A 17919-nucleotide genomic window follows, 5' to 3' on the forward strand; every position below is an offset into this window, starting at 1 on the left:
TTGTGCAGCAGGGGCCCACTGCCCTCTCCAGCTGAACGTGTTCCCTTTCTAGCCCCCTCTCCTTTGCTGTCTGAGTCAAGCTGGCTCTCCTATGAGACGCGATGAAAGGCAGAGCTTGTTCTCACTCCATCCTACACAACAGTGAGCCCAGAGCCAGGGCCGTTGGGCTATCTTCATCTATAGCCCAGAGGCAGTAAAGGGACGCAGCGTGACTCCTCCCTTCCAGGCAGTAGGGAACAAACTATGCCAGGCCTGGAGAGCTACCCCTGAGCCTTTCCTGCTCTCCAGGCCCCCAGGGGTAGGCAGAGCTTTCGCGGACATGCCTTGAAGTGTCCTGCCTATGCACAGTTCAGCTCTCGGGGGGAGGGTGCGTGTGTAGCTCTTCTTATTCCTGCTGGCAAAAAAGTACAGTATGCCCTCTCTTAGCATTTGTTGCTAGCTTCTAGCAAGTACCCAGTGGGATGGAGCTTGGCCATGCATCCAAACGTACAGTGCCGTGCCCCCTCGGGTCTGGTGCGTGCAGCTGAGCATACTGGGGGAAGAGACTTTCGGGTATCTTATTATCACATCAGAATAACCTGGACTCCCTGTATAGGGAGAGTGGCTAGCCTGAAGACTGTGGCACGTCAAGGCTCTTCTTGACCTTATAACAGCGTAAGTCGCCATCGGGCACTGCCTGCCTGGACACCTACAGTCTGGTCCAGCTCGCCCCTTCCTGGGTTTATGGTGGTGGGAAGATGATAATTCAGTGTTTCAGTTTCTGCCCAGGTTAATTGAGGTAGCCCAGCCCCTCCATGTCTCTAACATTGTGCTTTCTTCTTCTCTCTGGGCAGTGCTGCTCCTTTGAGTGCCAGGTGAGTTGGGCGCGACTAGCCCTCCATTAGCTTGCATTGAATACATCTTTCTCCATGTCTGTGCACGTTTCCCTGCTCTAATCATTACACGTTTTTTGCAGCCTGCTAGAGGGCCTCTGGGACCACCTGGGGATCCAGGATATGAGGTCAGTAAATAAACGCACCCAGCAACTTCCCTGCCATGGGAGTGAGGCTGAGATGGGGTACACCACAGCAGAGATCCAATGGAGGGACGTGGGGAGGCCACTGGACAGGGATACTCATGGCATAATCGCCATCTGATTTGTGCTCTGCCCTGCGGCCTTCCTGAGCAAGGCTGCCTCGGTCAAGAAAATATAGATTAAGGATCTAAGCAGAGAACAGTATCTGTGGCTTTAACTTCATGCCCCTTTGTTAGACCACCCTCCCCCCAGAATCACTGCTGTCTGAGAGCTTACAAGCCAGCCCTCCCTTAGCCCCACAACACAGCTGCATCCTCCAGGCAAGAAGAGCTGGGATCCTACCCAGATGCTATTCACACTCCCAAATGCCAGTGGTGGGCCATGCCAGGCCACTCCTCTCCTTGGAGCTGGCACTGGAGTCCTGTGACAGCCCTGTCACTCCCCAGGGTCAGCAGGCAGCACTGACGCTGGGCCACCACCCCAGCAAGGCTCCCAGCAGTGGGAAGTAGAAGAGGGGGACAGTGTGAACGGAACCAAGGTGGGCATGTGTTGGGATCACAGCTGTGCTTTCCTGAGCTTTAGGAGAGCTAGGGTGGTGGTGACCCTCAAATGAACACCAGTCAATCCATTGTGGCAAGCCCTGTGACTCCTGCAGCCACGCCGGCTCACAAGAGTTCCCCTTCCACGCGGTCTCTTAGCCGTACATCACTGGTTTCTATTTCAAAGGAGCAGAAGTCAGACTTACCGACCAGTCATTGCCAGGATCATGTTCCATTGCCTGTGGGAAAGTCAGCGCCATGTTTGCTTTTCTCCAGTCTCCCCCTAGGCTGGGGTGGGAGATGACACATGAGATTGGGAAATAAGGAACCAGTCATGGGGAGAACAGGAGCAAAATCCTTTGGGCCCATTGGCTACAGTTTCCAGTTTGCTCAGTGGACCACACTGCTCTCTCTCAGAAGCTCTAGAGATGTAGTGAGCTGGCCTGCCCGGAGGTATCGCTGTTTATGAATCAGGAAGCTCCTCGTTGGTGAGCAGCCTGTCACAGACCCAAAGCAAATGAAGTCATTTGGTCCTAGACAATAAGATTAGACACACATCCAGCTGATCAGAAACATTAAGCTAATGACAAGGAGCATGCCCGGGGCCACCTGTCCTTGCGGGAGAGTCACTCCAGGAAGTTATGCTGGAGATGAAATTGGATCACTTGATAAAGCTATATATAAATAAAGATTGTGTCCTACATTGATGAATGTTTTGTGTTTCAGGGGGAAAGAGGAAAGCCAGGTCTTCCCGGTGAGAAAGGAGATGCTGGAGAGCCGGTAAGTAGGGAAGGACACACAGCGCTTTGACGGGGGAGATTGAACCAGAGGCTACGCTTTGACCCTTAATGGCTCGTGTGAAACACTTGAGAGCCCCTGGGACAGCACTCCCTTGTGGGATGGGTCTGTATGCTCACCTTCTTCTGGGCTAACTACATGTGGGATGGCGCTAGACAGTCACCTTGTTCTGGGCTAGCTTGTTGCATTCCAAGAAGACGTTTGCAGGTGTAACGTTCTGTTTCAGTGTGTCAGGTACGGTGAGGTTCGCACTAGCGTGCTGCGGCACAGGCCGCGTTCGCCTGGGGCACGGGGCGGTACGTTGCTGGTTTTCCAGTCAACTGTAGCTCTGACCAATAAGTCTGTCAGTCTGTCCTGTAGCTCTGCCCAACACTGGGTGAGCTAACAGGTTTACAGTGTTCAGAGGGGTAGCCATGTTAGTCTGGATCAGCAAAAACAACGAGGAGTCCTTGTGGCACCTTAGAGACTAACCAATTTATTTGGGAAAGCTTATGCCCAAATAAATTTGTTAGTCTCTAAGGTGCCACAAGGACTCCTCGTTATGTTGACAGTGCTAGCTGTCAATGGTCCATCACGGCAGGAAATATGATGCCCCGGACTCCAGATAATAAATAGGATGTACCCTGTTACATGCGAATGTCCAGTCTGCTAGATCATACTTTCCCTTATTGTGACCCATCTGGAATTTTTGTCCTCCTTCCCCCACCTCCTACTTCTCTTGGGGACCAAGACTAAGGGGTCTTAGGAAATAAAATCTCTGCAGCAGCTGTCCACTAGGCCACTCATACCTGTGGCTTTCTGATTATCTTCTCTGCACAGACCCAGCCTGCTGGGACGTCCTGGCCACAGTCTCCAGCGTTGTTAGGGAGTAAGGACAGCCCTGTGCTGGCCAACCGGGAAGCAAACCAAAGTAGCCAAATAAATATAAGAGACGGATTGGTAATGACAGGCCTTCCCACGGCCAGTGGGTCAATCAAGAAAACCCAAGGCGGTGCGGAGTCTGAATCCCTGACCGGCCTGAGTCTGAGCAGAAATGAGTTCCAATGACGATGCACTGTTTCAGTAGTAGCTGGCCTAGAGATTGCTTTCACTTCAGCTTCTCTTCAGGGTCGGAGGGGTTTCATAGGCAGGTCTATGTTTGGGTCCCACGCTGGTCACACAGGAACAGTTCAGAGGGAAAAGGTAGATGGTAGCGACCGCTGATTGGTTACAACAGAATAGTAGACCGGCCAACGAGTGCTCTCTCCGCTCCCCCATTCCCAGTCAGGGCCAAAGTGTTTCTGTGGGACACCATGGTAATGGTGCCGAGAGTGATGACAGTGGTCTGATGACTCAGATGAGGAGCCCTTCATCGCCTCACTGCAAACTTGTAGCCAACAGGCTTCTGAGTGCCAAACCCAAAATAACTAGTTTTCCTACAGGGTATTTCTCTGACTCACCCATCCCATGGATGCCCGCCTCACTTTGGCTCTGATGCGCCTTTCCCACTATAGACAGGGCAGTGTTACAGGGAGGTGTTTAATCTGCTAACAGGAGGAGGAAAACATTTTTCCTCCTCCCCTTTTTAGTAGGTACATTTATTTTTGTAGGTGTATTTCTCCCACACCCATCAGTGCACAGTCAGCTTGTGTGTTTTCAGCTTGGAAAACATGTGACTATATATTTTCTTCTTTGTAGATTTTTTCTGAGACTTAACTTTCATCCCAAACGACACCTCTTGTAGCTCTCAGTTTCCCCAGCCCTGGAAAGGACCTGATTTTCAGATATTCACATGGAGAGCTTTAAGGGGATGAATGCTTCCTTACCTTCCCAAGGAAGCAATTAAGTTTCCTTTAACTTTCTGAGATGTTTAGATGCTTGCAACATAAATGTTAATGAGTACTCCCTGTTTATTGGTATGTGAAGAGGAATTGCTCTGTATGACCCACTGGTAAAGTTTGGATTTGAAACCCAGCAGCAAAATTTGCACTGAAATACCCAGCGTAGATGTGGCAGAAATGAATCAATTTGTCTTCACTTTCCTTTGTATTTGCTGATAAGATTGTAGCCCAGATGTAGAGAGGTGGGTGTTATGCGGACGATGAAAAGTGCAGCTCAGTTGAATGAAGTTCTGAAGTGGACAGAGATATTTCAGGAACATGATTTTTGGTGTGTGGGTTTTTGCTGAATTTGTTTTAAAACCTAGAAATAGAAAAACGTCATAAATAGAGAGAACTTGAATACCATCTTCCCCTTATATGTACATAGTATGCTGCTGAACAGGAGGAGTGGTGGCTAGCTATTTCCTGCTATAAAGGTTCTAATGTGTTTGGGTTTTGTACCCTAGGGCAAGCAAGGTGACCTGGGACCCATTGGCTACCAGGGGATGAAGGTATGTACAATTTTCTTTGCAGTCTATTGGAGGGTGATGAGGAGTAGTAGCATCATCATGGCATCTTAGAGCTGAGTTTTGACGCACACTTCGTTGTCTCAGTTTAATCGTTGTCTTTCCTTTGTTGTTTAGGGAGAAAAAGGCACTCGAGGAGAAAAGGTGAGTATGGCATGCAGTGTGCAGTCAGTGGCCTTTGCCAGCCCCGCAGGTTTTGCTCATTTCCCCACACAGTCTCCTGTGACACCTTCCCCCTTTGGCAGCATGACTAGGCTTTCTCCTGGAGACTGAAATGTGGCCACTGCCAACACCATGTCCCGCGGGGCGGGGGGATCCATCAGCTACGTTTATCTACCTTTGTGCTCCTTTGTCAGCTTAGTGAGTCTATGGTTGCTTCTCTCTCAAACACACACACTGCTGCGGGTCACTGGTTTCCCCTCCTGACGCTCACACCAGAAGGGCTTACCTCAGGGGAGTAAAGAGAAGCAGGTTTTTCCTAGGCGCGGCAGGACTCAGACCCTGGCTGATTCAGCCCTAGAGGGGTCTGCATCTCCAAACATTGGCAAGTTGAGTGCGGGCGGCCCAGCACCACAACACAGCTGTGTATGTTGTCCTCACAGTCCAGCAAGGCAAGGCCAGAGGGAGAGGCGCTCTAAGACTCCCCACTGTGGAGTCAAGAGGGACTGGGGCTCAGAGAGCTGGAGTCCAGACTGATGATCCTTTCCATGAACTTTCAAGCCTAGCATGCTGGGCATTCGCCCACCCGCCATGTCTTCCCTCTTCTCCAGCGCCCGGCTAGGAGCAGCAGGTTACCCGGGCAGTTGAGACAGAGACAAAGTGCTATGGACAGGCGCTGGAATATGCACCAGAGTGAAGTGTTACTTTGAAACACCAGTTACCCGCCGGTGTGAATTTGTCCTTCCTCCCATTAACGAGGGGAGGGGGAAAGCCCTGCCTCCTTTACTAGGGAAGAGGCGGGCCAACTTCGAAGGGGAGCTTGCATCCTGTGTCTCCCGTCCTTCCTGGTCAGCTGGGCCAAGCCAACGCATAGCCCACACATGGCCGGGAGGTGAACATGACCTGTCTGCTGTCACTAACCTCTCCTCTCCTTTCCGGACAGGGCTCGCGAGGATCCAAAGGATATAAGGTCAGCTGCTGGGATTTTCCTATGACTTGGTGGGCTCTGGCGGGGTGGGCAGTGTGCCGGAAATGGTTTCTACACCGTTCTCTTGTTTCTCTCCTCCCAGGGGGAGAAGGGCAGGCGTGGCATTGACGGCATAGATGGCATGAAGGTGAGTCTCGTGCTTGGGGCACAGCGTGCCGGGAGCGCTGTCTCTGTACGCTGCTTACCATAGAGACACCTGTGGGCCGGGAGGCTCTGTTTGACTCCAGGGCGTTTTGGGCTCCCCATGCCCTCAGGGGTGGGGTCCTGGCACGGAGTGATCGGGGGCTGGGTGCAGGAACAGGCATTGATCTTGGGACCTGCGGTAAAGCCATACAGCTACTGGGATGGGAGCAGCCAAGGAAGGGAGAAAGGTGAGGCAACTGCCCAGGCCTGACCTCCCCCCTGACAGCACAGGTCCCATAGGAAGAAATCTGGCCTGAATCCAGCTGGGGATCCAACTGCTCCGTGTGCTGAGGGCTCCTTTCTGGACTCCCAGTGAGGGGCCCGTCACTAGGACAGGGCCTGGGCTGGGTGTCTCAGCTGTTCCCCGCCCCTCTCAGGAACAGAGTGCTCCCGGCTGTAGCCAGTTACTGTGCAGCCCATCACAGCTGTGTCTGGGCACATTGCATGACATAAAGCAATTCATCAGCTCAGTGGCCTGTGCCCCCTGGCTGGCCATCATCAGTCGCAAACTCCCACCCCTGGCTTGGGGATGGAGCCCCTCCTGCTGCCTTCGGGGAGGCAGGAGTTCCCCCAGAACTCCCTCCAGCACCGCTACCAGTAACACCCAGTTTTATCAGCAGCTGTCACCCAGCTGTCACCAGTGGGGAGAGGGGCTGGCAGCTGGGACTCGGGCATGGGACTCCTGCCCAGTCCTCCAGCCAGCCAGTGCCCCTCTGTGTGGCCCCTAATCTGTCAGGGCTCGTCAGCGGAGGCTGCTGATCTGTGGAGGTGGGGTCCGCAGCTCCTACTGCCTTCACGTCCCATGGGCATTGCCTGCTCACGTAGCATGATACTCATTGGTGGCCTTTTCCTTTCCTTTGCCAGGGGGAGAGTGGATTTTCTGGATTGCCAGGCTGCAAGGGATCACCAGGATCTGATGTACGTATTGGCTGGTTTGCTTTTCGTTTCAATAACAAATACAGCTCGATGGGGAGAGTGGTGGAGCCTAGGCCTGGGAGCCGGGCAGACTGGCAACCAGTCAAAGAGAATCTCAAAGTGGGGGGCCTCTGGGTGCTGTCCCAGCGGGGGGCAGCATGAGGCATGATGGCCTTCCTCATCTACTGCATAGGACCTGCGTGTGCTGTCTGGGGCCTTGAGAGAGCAGAAAAAGGGCTTTGTTCCCCCTTTCCCCGTTGAGTTGTGACTCTGATTGGCTAAGACTTCCCCCCTGCAGGGTATGGGGTGTGGTTGTTAGCCATATTTGGGTCTAGCTCTGTATGTCGCATTCAGGGCACTGGTCAAATTGGGCTCATTTAAGATGATATTCGCTCGAGCAATCTGAGATTTGTGACCAATGTGAAAGCCCAGAAATCACCCCAGGCAGACTACAAAACCTAGCTGCCTGTGACAAAACCTCCTCTATAGAGAACAAGGAAGTCTAGCATGGCCTAGTCTTCAGCTAGCAGAGCACGAGTAAGGAATGACAGGGCAATGCCTAATGGGTTTATTGGCACTGCAGTGCCAGTCTCTGGCTTTCTCCAGAGCATAAGTCAGGTATCTGAAATTCGGGCAATCGTTTGCAAGACAGCAGGAAATACTGGGTCACCCAAGCTGCTGGACAGTACAGGAGGTCTCTTCCGCTGAAGGGGCAGAACCCCTGCCAAGTTTTGTAATGGAGGAAAGGTTTCATGGTCTCAGCTGCACTGACCAATGGCCATCCTTACAGCTGTTAGAGATTTGAATGTGCAGGTAATTCACATGACTAATTCCCTCCTATCTGCGGTTTTCTGGACAGTACAGTAGTAGTTGCATAGGAAATTCCAGGAGTAACAGGGTTTTCTGGGGTGATTTGGCAGCTTTTCACCCATAGGTCCTCGTTGTGTGGCTTTTCGGTTTTGAAACCATTATATATAGGCAAGTCTGCAAGCTGCTTTGGGTGAAATCCTGGCTCCATTGAAGTTGGTGGCAAAACTCCCATTGATTCAGCGGGGCTGTATTTCATACTTTGTATCTTTGTGAAAATGTGGTTTGCTCGTGGTGAGAACCTTGTTATCACAGTGTGGCTTGAAAGAAGTAATGTGGAGTGTAAGTTTGTCTGGGACTTTCTATGTCATTCATCACCACGGCGTCCAAGTGGTTGGTCAACATTTTCAAATGTAAGCCTCAATCAAGATGGGCTGATATTCACAGCTGCAGAGCATCTGCATCTCCCTTTGATTTTAGCTAGACTAGTGGATGCTCAGTGCTTTTGATAACCAGGACACTTTACTGAGATGACCAAAGGCCTGATTCTGCGAATACCTATGCTTGTGGGTAGAGTTAGTCCCATGTGTGAGCATTCGCAAGACTGGACACTAAATACTGATGGATTAAGGTCTCTAACTTTAGGGACTTAACTGAAAATTTTGACCTTAGAGTTTAATGTACTAAAATCAACAGAGAACCCTGACCACTAAACAGAAATAGTCCAGCTAATCCTTTGATTATAGTGGAACCTCCAAAGGAGACGATTCAGTCTAGCTATGCTGTGTATGTGTGAGTGTTTCCTTCCTAGCTGAACACCTTGTTTTGTAATAAATCCATGCATCTTATAGCACCTCAGATAGTTTGAAATTTGCCAAGAAGAGTAATTTTATTAAAACAAAACTTTCAAAACCTAAGGCCTGAATAGTCCAACGTGCAAATCCTCTGCCTTGACTTTTCAGGTTACATCATTCATCACTCAGGGGGTTGTTATTCCACACCCACTGGTCTGCTTTTCTAGGAAGGGTGTTTCAGTGTGTAATACATTTTCATTTGCTATACTCTAAATGTGAGTATTCACCCAGGAGGTGTAGTCCAAAATAGGATCAAAACAGAAATTTTTATACATGCTCCACTTGGTTGCACTTTATACAAACTGTGGTTTGTGCAGTTTCATTGGTGTACAGGCAGATTAACTAATTAAAGGAAATCATAAAATCTCCTCTGACGAATGCTTGGGAAATGTTCAAGACAGAAACAGTGTAACTAGGGCAGATCTTGATTCATTCTTGTGTTTTGGATATGGGTCACCTAAAAATTGATCACAGAGGGGTGGGGAATGTATCCGTTCCATTTGATGGATTTAAGGGGGTCAGGACCCCATTTTTTCTAAAAATTGTAAAATAACCACATTATTATAGCCTTTGCCTGTTCATTTCTGTGTGCCAAGTTATGTCAGTCTCTTAATTGTTCCGTTTGCCAGGGGTTAGATGATCAGCTATTTCCCATCTTTTCATGGCACAGCACATCCTGCTTTATTGGCATTAATACAACATTCAAATTTAAACATTTTCACTAGAATCCACCAATGAGGCTCAAAAGTGGCTCTGCTTTAATTTATTTTTAATTTCAAAAGCAAGTCAAGGGTTACAGCATTTTATAAGAAGACGCAGTGTCGGAATGTGACTCTCACAACCCCAGAGATACCTAGCTCAAGCATACTTTAAACTTCCTCAATCCATCTGTTTCTGACTAGTTTACTTATCCACCTCTCCATTTCGAGTCCCCAGAATGCGATAGGCGGTTTAGTGACGCTTGCGATGTTTGATTTTGTGCATATGTTGACAATTGCCTTGTTTTTAATAGGGATTACAAGGCCCTCCTGGACCTAAGGGAGATCCCGGTTCTTACGGCCGCAAAGGAGCAAAGGTGAGCCATGAGTCACACCCAGTATTAAATCAGCCGTGATACATCTCTGTCACTGCTGTGGGGGCTGCAGCTACTCTAAGCTCTGCCCCCGCTAAAGGTTAATGCCGGGAGGATGAAGTGAGAAGCCAGGAGGATACGTGTCCAATCCAGCACAAGGGAGTTGGAAATCATGCTCCTATTAACAGTAGATGGGCGGTACTCGCCTTGTTCTCTGCCTGCCGTGTGGACGGGGATTTAATTGTTTAACAGAGTGCGAGGTGTCACCAATTGTTGTGCAAGTTTCCTTGGCAAGCAAATCCGTGTCCCAAAGTGAATAGAAATGCTGCAGCTCCTACTTCGTTAAATTCAATTTGCAGGGCTACCTTGGGGCAAACCTCTGGTTGAAGCCAGTGGAGCTGTAGGTGCCCAGAGCAGACCTGTGATACCCAGGGCTTTTCTCTCTTCAGGGCTAGGAAAGTCAAATGGTCTCCATTTTGCGATTGCCCTTTTTTCTTCCATCGATCCATAAACTTCATTATCATTAACGGATAAACATAAATACCCTGCCACAGCCCAATGGTATGTCTACTCAGCGGTGCTGCCGTTGTGGAGTTCTGGAGACCAGTGAATCCAGCAGCTGAATGTTACGCCACCTGGTACGACAATGAGCCCCAGCATAAGAGGCTAAGTAGTGTTAAAAAACACACCAGTCCTGGCAGCACCCAGCTAGCAAACAAGGACATTCCTTGGTCGAGCAGCCTTGGAAATGGGGCGTAGGAGCTGCTCAGTTGTTCATCCATCACCAGTGTCCTCATGCTGAAATGCACAGGTCACTGGCCACCAATAATAGACGTCTGTCTAGATCAGTCATTCAGACTGGTGATGAACACAGCAAAACAGGTGTCTGGAGAGCTGTGCAATGGAAAATGTTATCATGGCATTAGGCCTTGTAAGTCTAGGTAATAAAAAAGAATGCTACTGGCTGACACTGGGTGAGTTCTAAAAGGGCTTAAAACGTCAGCCTAAACACAGACTCCGGGTTCAGACTCTACTGTTTGCAACTCACTTTGGAAAGGCCCAGACTGGCACGGACTACTGGGGCCACCAAAAGGTTCTTAGAAGTTTGCAGGGCACCATGTTTCCTGTCAGAGGCTTAACTGGGCCGCTTTCAGCTCTGTGGCTCATGGCCCTGTGATTTAAAGAACAGAAATGTTTCCCAGCAGATGAATGTGCAGCTGCAAATGTAAGGGGGATGCAATTTTGAAGCCCTGATATCATACTCGTCCCAAGGCTCTCCGGGTTCCTAGCAAGTTTTCACCAGCATGTGCTGAGCTGTTTGCTGTGCAGCTCTGAGGGGAGTCTCCGAGCTCCCTTTAATGGAAGCAGGGCGCAAAAAGTGCTCATCTGGCATGCGGCAGTGTAATGCTGCCGTGCTTTTCATGAAGGTTAGTCTCCAGACCTTTGTTTCTGGAAGGTTCACACCATGGGGGCCAAGCCAAAAGAGAGACTTGAAGAGTTGTGTGAATGTGGCGTCAACTCCCAACAAGAGACAAGGCATTCTTGGAAGACTGAGATTAATAGTTTTGGGCACAGCAGTCAGAATACATAGGCCACTGCGATGCATCACTTCCTCCGTTAGTGTTATCCGCTTCTTCACAGCTTTCCAAGCGGCCTGAGATAGTAGCAGAGAGCACAGAACAGTTCAGAATACACACAAGCAATCCCGGAACACCATGGGGCAGAGCAAAATGGATGCAGGGATGCAGAAGCCTCGCGGTTTCATAAAACCATCTCCTCATTTCTAAGATACCTTCCTCCTCTGAGAGGTATAAACCCAGCCACTTCACAGCCTTGACTGCAGATGGCTCAAAGTGGCGAATTCACTTTGAGGTCAGCAAGCATGAGGGTAAATCTGCCGGGCTTAAATCCCTGTCATTGGTGCGGAGAGGGCCCTAATGATCTGTTACCCATGGCTGAGCTCTCTGTGGCCAATGACAAAAATTGGTCTGACACTTGAAGGAAAAATGGCTTTTGGTAAGAGCTGGGAGCTGGGTCTAGTTGCTTGAAGTTTGATACAACTAAACTCCAGGGTTCAAGACGGACCAGTGTGAGCTGGGAGTGGTGCTTCGTATTTATAACACCCTTTATCTTTTATCAAGGGAGAACCTGGGGTGGATGGGAAACCTGGCAGACCTGGGAATGCTGGAAACATTGGAGACAAGGTAAACCACCTTAGCAACCAGACTGCCCTCAGTCCCTGTGCTCTATCCCTGTGCTCTGCCCCTGTTACTGGTGGCCAGAGCTGCCATGTAACTGCCAAGCACCCATGCAGGGCAAGGGCAGTTCTCGGCCTTTGCTCTCTGATTTCTTCTAAAAATTCAAACTGAAAGAAAAAATTAATTGTTTTTTTTTTCACAAACCCCGGGGGGAAATGTCACAAGATGTGCTGGCAGTGTGACCAGTGGGGAAATGTTTGGTTCTTTACGCAGCTCCTCTTTGAGTCCAGTGGTTAGCTGGGGGGAGTCTTATCAGTGGGGCTATATGGCCTGGCCTTCATCCCCAGAATCCTTATGCTAGTGTGTTGCTGTCCTCACCCGAGGAGCTCCATTACAAGTGAGTGAGGGTAAGCCCATGCAGAAGTATTTACAACAGCAGGGCCGTAACCAGGAGGGCTGGAACAATTTGTGTAGTGGGGGTGCTGAGAGCCATTGGACCAAACTGTAAACCCGGGATAAGGTGGGAACCACTTCAAGCCAGGGGCTACGACAGCACTCCTAGGTCCAGCACCTATGGCGTTAACCCTTTTGATCAGAAAGAGAAACCCTTTCAGCCGGCCGTATTGCTTTCTCTGGCGAATAGATTGACTGTGTAGTCTGCAGCTGTGTTACTAGTGGACAGCTAGTTTGTTACTCCAAACCCCCGTGACTGATCTTCTTTTTCTTCTGTCTGATTTGCCTGTTTAGGGACAAGCTGGAGGTCCTGGTGGCCCTGGAGAGAAAGGGGAGTTGGGGGATGAGGTGAGTCACATGTGCGCCTGGATTTGGCTGATTTGATTTGCTGGCACTTTCAACTGAATTAACACTGCTTTTACGTCTGTGTAGGGAGCTCCAGGCCCAGACGGCCCACCTGGAGAAAGGGTAAGAGCGCCCTGCTATACTGTACTTCTGGGTCACAAGCCATGGCGGGAGGGGGTCCCGGGCATGTCTGGGCTTGGCTACCCATCAGAGGGGCTGAGGTAACGGAGGCGTGAGCAGACACAAGCTGGGACCGGCTGAAAACGGTCGGGGAGCCCTCCAAGTGCCTCCTTTCCAGCAGCTCCCTGCACTTAGCCTGCTCGGAGCCCTGGGAGTTCTGCAGCTAAGTCATGCCGTTCTTTGGAGGGTTCAGGGGCGACCTGGGAGTGTTTGATTAAAACCCTGCGTTCGAATCTGTCCCCAAGTAACACTGATGGAACAGGCCGGAATCTGGCCATACATTCCTCCATCGCCTCATTTAGAAACCAGTTCAAACCGAGGTTAACTCTCCTCTTCTCCCCACTGGCTGAGCAAAGGGCTGTTTCTAGTTTATGTATTGCTGTGTTCGTGTGTTGGAATGGTACACACTTAATGCAGTTATAACCCTGTGCCCCATGATCCGCAAAGCCGAGGGAGCCAGTCTGAAGTGCGGGGTACGGTGTAGTCGCTCAGAGATGATAGTCTAGGAACCATGGAAATCTCTGCACAATGAGCTGGATTATTCCTCCGGTGGGAGGAGGCTCGGGGGGAGGAAATCTGTGGAGACCCTCCCCCCCCCCCTTTATTGTTCCATCAGAGGACAGGGGTTTGGACCCATCTCCAAACCTGGTAGATATCCACGTGTGGGCGGCCTTGCCATCCTCACTGGGGCCCTGTGCTCTGCCCTAGCTGTGCCCCCCCAGCCCTCGTGCAGAGCAGATTCTGATCGGGCACTCTGGTTCTTTCTAAACAGGGAGGCAACGGAGAACGAGGGCCACTGGGCACCCCCGGCATTCGTGGGCCCAGAGGAGACAAGGTAACTACTCGCGTGCACACAGCTGTACCTCGCTCCTGGCTGGCTGGGCTCGGCACACCTGCTTCGGCACGAAGGCACTAACCGGGACAGGCAGGGAGCTGCAATGTGCTCCCAGCCTCCAGCCCCCACCGGACGGCTGGCCAGTCCTGCAGTGCTGTGCCATGCCAAGCTCCCGCTGACTCCACTGGGCGTTCCAAGAGCCACAAGGCTGCATACCCGGGGCCCTGCTGCCTGTCACCTACCCGGCTATTCCTGCCGTGACTGTCAGTGCCAGCATGCACTGCCATGGCCGTCGCTTCAGACGGCTGCAGCGTTAGACTCCCAGGGGACAGAACCAGGGTGTGGGGCAGGGGCTGTGCAAAGCTGGCTTCATGTCCCTTCATTGCTCGGGCGTTCTAGGCTCCCAGCCCTGCCCAGCGCAGCTCCGCAGTTCCCAGGGGAATGGGGCTGGGGCAGGCAGAAGAGGAAGGTAGTGATGTGGTAAAATTCCTCCATCTGCAGCATTGGCTCCTCCATGGCTACTTGTACGAAGTGAGCTACCTATTTCCAGGGGGGCACGGCTAGCTGGGAGGGAAGGAGGCGTCATGTTCCCCTTCTGGGGGGGCATGCCTTACCCACTAAAACCCAGGGCTGGTGACAGCTGCTCAAAGGCCCAGCTACCCCCATGCACCTGTGGGGCACTGCTGAGGTGTCTGGGTATGTCATGGGCGGGACACTCCCCCCGGCAGCCCCACAGAGCCATGCTGGCCGCTCCAGAAGGCGGGATTCATGGTGCAGGTGATAGGAAACGCTGGCCATGCGCTCTGCTCCTGCCCGTCTCTGGGAGAGGAGAGCACTGTGGGAAGCGACTGTCGCAAAGACCCCAGCCATGTGCAAAGCATCCCCCACCTTTCCCACACTGGGATGGCTCACATTTGTCATGGTTTGGGGTAGGTAACGCCCGAACCTGTCTCGGGCCCAGCCAACCTGAACCTGACCTGAGAGTGTTCAGTCCTTTTCAGACCTGACCCAATACCCCCCTGAATCTGTATCAACGCTGTGCCTCATCCTCGGGGCTCGGCCTGGTGCTGGCTGCCCACTCCCCAAGCCCAATGCCCACGACCTGTCTCCCGCCCTGGTGCCCCGCTCCTGCCAGCCACCGCCCCCAGCTGCGCTGTGTGTGCTGAGCAGCAACTCATCGTCACACTCACTCCACTGCACCCAGCCACTCCCACGCCAACCTCACAGGCCAGGGAGGGGATCGGAGATGACCTGAGCCGAGCCCAGCACAGCTGGGTTGCTTCCCAACATGAGCCGAGCCCGACAGGTGTAGTTGGGCCCCTTTGGGCCCAGGCTGGGTTTCAAGGCTCTGAATTGAAATCCCTCTCAGCTTGGTAATGGTAGCCTTGAAGGAGGCCGCTGAGAAGCTGCTCTGGTGGGAGGAACTTGTGGCTAAGTGTAGAAAAGTCTCCGTTCTACGTTGCAGTGAGGAGCCAGCCTGGGGCAGGAATATTACTGCAACCCCCAGCTCGGAGCCCATAAGTAAACAATGACCATGTGGGAAAGAGCTTCCCGAAAGCAAGGGAAAGGGCGAGAGAGATGAGCCACAGCCTTGGTCTGACTCTCCATGCCCTTCCCAGGGGGCTGCGGAGCCAGCTGACCGGCTGCATGCATGGCAGAGGTGCTAGGAAATAAACGGCTTAACGTTTTCTCACTGTACTAGCAACAATCCGGCGTTCTAGCTTCATGAGTTCACCGCTTCAGAGCTATTTTGAGGGCGAGTCTCTCCCAGCGGTGCCGGTGTGCAGGCTCCGGGGACGGGAGACTCAGGGGGGAGTGGGTGGACGGTGCTGATCTGGCAGTGGGGAGCAGGAAAACGTGTGTGCAGGAGAGGCTCCTCTTTCATAAGGGCTTGAGCACCTCGCGTGGGCTGGGAGCCAGCAGGACAGTATCCGTGCGTCTGCCGCGGGGTGGCTCATCCAGCAGGCTCTGCCCAGCCCTGGGCACTCTGTTGTCCAACACCAACAGGCTGCAAACCCTGGGCGCGGGCACAGGTCATGCCAGGTGGGGGGGGTGTACAATTGCCTCGAGAGGCGGCGGTGGTGAGGAATCAGAACAGCACCAGCAGGACGTACTGTGCTCGCTTGCCACGGATGGATTCCCATCTGTCCTGCCCTGTTGCCCACAAGATGGCTATGGGGCTGCCACAGCTGCGTTTACGAGGCAGCCAGCTCACTAGCTGGGCCGTGCTCCCCCCACACGCTGTAAGAAAGGCCCCATGAAACCCCCTGTGAAGCGCCGACCCACACGGTGCGCAGGGTCAGACCTGCCTTCGGTGGAGCTAGCGCCCACTCACTTTGCCCGCGTGGCTGAGCCCCTTTAAAACCCAGTGCAAAGTAACCTGCTGAAGCTTCCCATCTCCACGTGCGCACGGGGGAGCAGGTCTGCACCAGCAAACTGACCGCCTGCTGTGTGCGGTGGATTGCTAGTCTGGTGTTAGGGTGGGGGGGTCTTTCAATCAAGCTCCTTTGTTTTGCCCTTAATCCTGATACCCCGGCTCCTTCTTCTGCCCCAAACCTAGGCTCTAAACAACAATCCACTTTCAACAGCTGAAGTCACCAAGTGAGTCACTTCCCAAAGGCCCCGTCCATCACCCATGGCTCTCTGTGCTTCTCCTGGTCTGGGTCTTCTGTCGACCCCTTCTTCTCCCATGTCATCGGCCAGCGCTGCCGCGCACACCTTGGCCCTCTGCTTTGCAGCAGTAGGAAGTACTCAGCAAGTGTAGGATCAGCCCCACAAAGCCACAGGGAGAGCCAAGAATTGCAATGTTAAGCTGCTGCATCTGATCAGTATGGTGCGGTTTGCTAAACTGGGCATGGGGATCGTCTATCCATGCAGCAAAGAGCTGAGCAACTCCCGATGGGCTGGGCAAGCCATTGCCCGTGGTTCTGACTGGCAGAGCATCACAGCCAGGAGGATCTCCCAAAACCTGAGCGGATTTGCCAGCATCTTAGGCCCATCTCTTTCCCTCTGCCATACGGCAGGGAGGACAGCACGTGTGTCCTGAGGATGTGACAGTGGGGCTGGATGGACAGTGGATGGAGGAGTGGGGCAAAGGCTGCTAAAAGCCATGTGTGCCCCAATGTGGAACCACTCCCAGCCCCTCTGGGAGACTCCATGTGATTCTGAATGTGCCCCATTTGGGAAGGTGGCCCAGCTAGAGGGGGAATAGAGGAGTTATGGGGTAGCTGCCATAAGCAGCAGGCTGCTTAGGCCAGTGTCACTCATTTCTGCATCAACTCTGCTCTCAGAGGTGGAAGCCACCTGATGAGAGAGCCAAAGGTATCCCAGCAAGCCAGTCCTGCTACCACATGGAGAGGGGGCCTTGCCTGTGGGGGGGCTATGGCTGGTGCATGAGCGGTCAGCGTCCATGGGGTCAGAGCTGGGATTTCCTGCTGATCCTTAGGGCCTGGGCACTTGCCATAGAATCGTAGCAAGGCAGGACTGGAAGAAACCTTGAGAGACAGGACCAAGGCAACCTAGACCATTTTTGAAAGCTGTTTCTGCAGCCTGTTCTTCAGTGATGGGCATCCCACCGCCTCCCTGGGAAGCCTGGCCCAGAGCTTAGCTGCCCCGGCAGTTAGAAAGTGTCTCCTAGTGTCTAACCTAAACTGCCCTTGCTGCAGGACAAGCACATTACTTCCTGTCCTGCCTTAAATGGACACTGAGAACCATTGTTCACATCCTCTTTATAACAGCCCTTAACACACCGGAAGATTAAAAACTTGCCTAAAGCATGGCACACAGATCTGGACACTCCAGCTGAGGCCTCACCAGCACAGAGAGCGGGACAGTTACCTCCCATGTCCTCATACCACTCTCCAGTTACTCTACCCCAGAGCTTAGCCTTTTTCATAACGGCATGGCATTAACTCACGTTCATCTACCCCCTAGATACTGTTCAGCGGTACGAACACCTGGCCGGTTAGTCCCCCTTTTGTAGTTGCGCATTTGATTTTTCCCTACTAAGTGAAGTGCTTTGCACTTGTCTTTATTGAATGTCATCTTCTTGATGTCAGACCAATTCTCCAATTTGTCAGGGTCGTTTTGAATTCTGCTCCTGTCCTCCAAAGTGCTTGCAACCCCTCCCAGGGTGGTGTTATCCGCACATTTGATAACCATACTCTCATCTCCATTATCAAAATAATTAATA

The 17919-nt window shown here is 52.1% G+C and overlaps 1 protein-coding gene across 1 annotated transcript in view; it reads left to right on the top strand.

The window, feature by feature from the left end:
* COL6A1 (collagen type VI alpha 1 chain) overlaps positions 1–17919 on the top strand; it is a 67525-nt gene that overhangs the window by 15901 nt on the left and 33705 nt on the right. Inside the window, exons 7-19 of the mRNA XM_077829994.1 lie at positions 834–854; positions 956–1000; positions 2281–2334; positions 4679–4723; positions 4856–4882; positions 5841–5867; positions 5968–6012; positions 6933–6986; positions 9657–9719; positions 11858–11920; positions 12662–12715; positions 12800–12835; positions 13665–13727. Of these exons, the coding sequence (XP_077686120.1) occupies positions 834–854; positions 956–1000; positions 2281–2334; positions 4679–4723; positions 4856–4882; positions 5841–5867; positions 5968–6012; positions 6933–6986; positions 9657–9719; positions 11858–11920; positions 12662–12715; positions 12800–12835; positions 13665–13727 (597 nt within the window). The remainder of the gene's footprint in view (positions 1–833; positions 855–955; positions 1001–2280; positions 2335–4678; positions 4724–4855; positions 4883–5840; positions 5868–5967; positions 6013–6932; positions 6987–9656; positions 9720–11857; positions 11921–12661; positions 12716–12799; positions 12836–13664; positions 13728–17919) is intronic.

The sequence above is a fragment of the Eretmochelys imbricata genome, chromosome 11 (genome assembly GCF_965152235.1).
Source record: "Eretmochelys imbricata isolate rEreImb1 chromosome 11, rEreImb1.hap1, whole genome shotgun sequence".
NCBI classification, from domain to species: domain Eukaryota; kingdom Metazoa; phylum Chordata; order Testudines; family Cheloniidae; genus Eretmochelys; species Eretmochelys imbricata.